Source organism: Crocodylus porosus, unplaced genomic scaffold (assembly GCF_001723895.1).
Source record: "Crocodylus porosus isolate Cpor-Errol unplaced genomic scaffold, CroPor_comp1, whole genome shotgun sequence".
NCBI lineage: Eukaryota > Metazoa > Chordata > Crocodylia > Crocodylidae > Crocodylus > Crocodylus porosus.
The window spans coordinates 91,318,806-91,323,764 of NW_017728931.1; the positions used below are offsets into that span (position 1 = coordinate 91,318,806).

General features: G+C 34.3%; 1 protein-coding gene across 1 annotated transcript in view; it reads left to right on the forward strand.

The window, feature by feature from the left end:
• The window catches only part of GXYLT1 (glucoside xylosyltransferase 1), a 44,126-nt gene extending 40,081 nt beyond the window's left edge, over window positions 1-4,045 (forward strand). Inside the window, exons 5-7 of the mRNA XM_019543372.1 lie at window positions 1,522-1,645; window positions 1,971-2,143; window positions 3,799-4,045. Coding sequence (XP_019398917.1) covers window positions 1,522-1,645; window positions 1,971-2,143; window positions 3,799-3,960 — 459 coding nt within the window. The 3' untranslated portion in view covers window positions 3,961-4,045. The remainder of the gene's footprint in view (window positions 1-1,521; window positions 1,646-1,970; window positions 2,144-3,798) is intronic.
• Window positions 4,046-4,959: the final 914 nt, after the last annotated feature.

A 4,959-nucleotide genomic window follows, 5' to 3' on the forward strand; every position in this document is an offset into this window, starting at 1 on the left:
GATGAACATCATTGAATGTAGCTGTACATCAAGTTTGGTGCATGGCGACCAGTTCCAGACAGGTGTGCAGTACTCTGCCACAGAGCACCAGATGGCAAGAGCTGACATCCTTAGGGTTAAGGCTCTTGTACCCCACAATGACCCAGCCAGATTGTTAAGGATATTGTTACATGCCTTAACTTTCATTGCTGTTTTTTTCAAGTATTCATGATAGTTCAGAATCTGCTGTAGCGTTATACTCAGGTAGATGCATTTTGTTTCATGCCTCAGCCTCTGACCATTCAGGTAGATGTTCAGGTCCTGGGCAGGATTGGCATTGTGTAGGTGGAAAATGCTGGAAATTCTTACTGATGCTTGGTTGGAGGCTCCAAATCTTGCGGTAGTCAGCCAGCTTTGTGATGTCACCGTGCAGAGTGTGTTCTAGCCAAACCAAGCCTGCCACTGTACAATGATCTCTTAAATCTACCTGTTGCACATCTGCCATCATGACACCCACTATGGCCCAAACTGTTGCATAGTGGATAATGGTATTTGCTTTATCCAACCTGCTACGTGGTGGAGACCCTCTGATGTGAGGGATGGAGGTCAACGTTACCACCAGACAAGTTTCTTATCACAGATCCTACAGTCTGCCCACCTGGCTTCAACCTGTCACGCTGTCAGTGGGCCTGGCTGAATAGGTTCTGGACAGGGCAAGGTTTGTGTGCAGCCAACCTCGACCACAGGGGTCTTTGCGAAAATCCAGATTTGTAGCTGTGGGAAAATGCATACCATATCGAATGTTGTCAGTGACTGCCTGCTGGCTAAGTTCAGTGGTAGTCTGCAGGAACTGCACATGGCCAATAAGGATGCTATCACACGGGTTGGCAATTATGCACATACTGGATGACTTAAATTAATGTAATGAAAGTCATTAAAAAACTGAGTAATTTCTGTATATTTATACACTGATATTGTGACTAATTTTCTTTCATAGCTGTTTTTGGTACATATCTCCTTGCTTTGGTATATAATAGGGTTTAAGACCAGTTGAATGTTTCCTGTTGTTGTCCCACAAGAAGTAATTGAAATTTGGGGTAGAGACTGTTAAACTTAAAATCTAATTTAAAATTTCTTGTCCAACTTCATGCAGAATTTTCGACTGGAATAGGTTTAGATGTCTTGTTTATTTCTATTGATCTGCAACAATGGCTGTGGGTTAGATTTCTGCTTGTTGGTTCTGTCTCAGTTTTGTAAAATGTGTTAGATTTTGTGAACCAAGTGAAATATTTTGGCAATTATGTGGGAGATGATAACTTGCAGTCTTGTTTAATGTAATCAAAGATGTTTTCAGAAGAGAAGGTGCAGTTTAAAAGTCATTGAACTTGGATGCGAGAGGTTATTTAAAAGAAAACTGCGTTTACCTTTTCAGTTTTGAATAACAGATGACTTTTCTTTTACATCTTTCTTTTGAATTCTTTCTTTAACTTATCTTTTTAGATAGCTGTCTATTTTTTTTCTTACCTTTATTGTTTTAAATAGAACGATATGACAACAGCACGTTTACAGTGGGAAGAAATTCTTATGCCATTGCTCAAGAAGTACAAGCTCAACATAACTTGGGGTGATCAGGATCTATTGAATATTATATTTTTTCATAATCCAGGTAAATCTTTTACTTTAAGTATTCATGCTACACAATTGTAAGATACGTTTTTTCTAAATTAATTAAAATTACCATTTCAATAGAAAATTTTAAGTGAATAAGTTCCAAATAGCATTGTGTTTTTGTTTTAAAAATGCTTTTCATATCACTTTTGACACTTGCATGTTAACTAAATATCAGTTATTTAAATGTTGTTTAATTCTAACAATTTATTAAAAAAATAAAAAACAAATATGCTGTCAACAAGATGTTATCTTAACAAGATAAGTATTTGTGTTAACCTAAGTGTTTCATTGTTAACTATGTATTATGTGTTTTTGAATAGAAAGCCTTTTTGTCTTCCCTTGCCAATGGAATTATCGACCTGACCACTGCATTTATGGAAGCAATTGTAAGGAAGCTGAAGAAGAAGGAATATTTATCTTACATGGAAACAGAGGGGTTTACCATGATGATAAACAACCAACTTTTAGAGCTATATACGAAGCAATAAAAAATGTAAGTAATTCATACATCCACATGTATAGATTTATTTTCAATATATTAATTTTGAAGTAGGATATATTTGATAGGATTTGTTTAAATTTAACCTGATATTAATTCATTTTTCTGGTATTACATAAACATTTTAGTTGTAAATAATTAACACTTTCAAACTATCTACAATTCAGCTCAATTTTCAGTCTTTTGCTATAATGGCAGGGCAACTTGTTAGTTCTGTTTCAAAACTAACATTTTAGTGTGTTTAAGAGTTTTTGTAGGTAAGGAATCTCACTTTACATGTATTTCAAGACCATATGTTCACACTCTTATAAAAGTTAAATGAAAATGTGTAGGAAACTATATAATATTTGTATAAGGCTATTGCATTACATAGAGACTGTATTTCCATCTTTGTGAGGCACTATGCAAACCAGAAGAGATGTTCTCTGCCCCAAAGATGGTACAGTATATTTAGATTTTGATTATAAGGTGTATTTTCATGTTGGGAAACAATCATGTTATATCATGTTGTTATAATCTGTCCTGCAAAATAGGTGTAAAATACGTGGTTATCGCTTTAAGTTTTTTTTTTGGTTTGCCAAGTGTGTTGGATTCATTTTATTTTGCAAATAAAGTTTCTAATAAACTATTTATTACTACATCAGTATACTCGCTGAAGAGTCGTAAAATTTAGCACTGATGTGCATTTTAATGTAGAAGACTCGTGTATATAACCTTCAAAAATCAATAGTATATTTTAATGGTACTTTATTACAGGTTGTCATATGGTTATAAAAATGAAGAAAAGTACTTTTGGGGGTCTGAGAATACACTGCACAGAAAGCAAATGTCTTCCCATAAAAATGCGATTTCTTTGTTTCCTTTGAGCATTGTCAAAAGAAAAATTTCTTTCCTTTTATTTATGATCCCATTTGGTTTATGAATATGCTACAAAGTGTATAAAACAACACTGAACCAATGATTATAAGATTAGCAAGATTATTCTACATTGAAATGTTGGTTTTGCATATAATTTGCGTATATCTTTATAAAACAAAAGCTGTAGCGCTGTATTTTTCAGGTCCACATTAAATACCGTATATGGTTGACCATCATTCAATGTAATGACATTGTTGTCTTTAGCAGAACTACAGATTACTCTTTTCAATGTTATTTCAGTGCAGCTCCAAAGGAATTGTAATTTTTTTTTTAAAACTATATTTATATTGGAATAATTACATATTTTTCAGGCCAGATCTCAAAAACAGTGGGAATATGACCAAGGGAATAACCCTTGGACTATTTTAGATTTTTAGAGCTTGTTCTTAATTTGTTTGCTTGACTGTGTATGTTGGTTTTTCATTTTTTCTAAGCAAAAAATGTTACATGTTGCTTTGTTAAACCACAGTCAGTAGAAGTGTTTCATTAGTGAAAATGTACTCTTAGCATTTGGGAGACCTTTAGTATATATTACATTTGAAACAAGGTGTCCAAAGAGTTTAAAGGCATGAATTATTTAATGACCATGGCTTTATTTACTCGGATTTGTGTTGTAAAGGTGGATATTCGAAAATAACAATAAAGACACTTTCATCACTCTTACGATATTTCAAAAAAGGAATCGCGTTTCTACTACCTGACCTTCCTATCCTTTCTAATTCTTTCCCTAGTATTCGTTTGGAAAGGACCTGGTTCGTTCCCTGTTACAGCCTCTGGAACTGGAACTGCAGAGGACAATGCATACCTATTGTGGAAGAATATACGAAGTATTCATAAAGCAGTTAACCAAAAGCATAGGAGATGTTGGTATCAGAAGATCAAAGGGAAGTTGATTTTCACTATGAACTCACAAAACTGAATTAGAACAATAATGGTGGATTGCACGTATAATGTAGGGAGGTTACTCAGTGTAAGAGCCGTATATATAATATGGCTGGAGTCAACTGTTCCTAATGTGTGCAGGTAAATGTTTACCAGCGTTTATGAAATGAAGAACTTGTTTGCTGGATAAAGAATAGGAATGAGTGTATGTGTGCGTATGCACAGGCACATGCGTGTCAGGCTCTGCATGTGCAGATAAGTGCGCGTGAGGGCATATGTGTGTAGGTATGTGTGTGTGGGGGGGGGGAAGTGTACCTCCATATATAATCTGAGATTCTCTTAAACTGTGAATGTAGCAATAATTGAGTCTGCACTAACCTCACTTTAAAAGTGCGAGAACCAAGTTGTTTACAAGGCAGAAATTATTCTGTTTTCAAAGAAATGTGATATAACTGTTGACAATCTGTATGTGCCTTTGTGGTCATCTCACACGTGTTAAAATACTGTTTTGACAATCATGTTTCGTATATTTTAGATGCAAACTGCACATTAAGAACACAGTTTTCAGAGTAAGGAGTAACTAGTGTAGGTAGAACTAGTTTCCCCAACTTTAGGTTGATACTTTCTTTTATACAGCATTTATTAAGTGGCTGTTGAGCCATCTTGCCCAAATATTCCAGCTAAGTTGTTTTGTTTTTTTTTGTTTTGAATATGAGATTTTTTTTTTTCCTTTTTTGTTTTAAACACTTTTATTAATGCTAGTGAGATGTTTTTGCAACTTTATTGGGCATTCTGGAAGCAGAAACTATAATGGAAAGTTGCTTCTATCCTATTTCACTCCCAAGTGTTACTGCATTTTAAAATATTATAGATATTTTAAGTTGATGGTGAATGTCTATAGTGGGTTTTTTAATGGTTCACCAAAATGCATATATTGCAGGCTTCCTATGGGAAATTAGGTAGTAATCATAAAAATACGTCCTGTTACTAAGTTTCTTTTATATATTTGT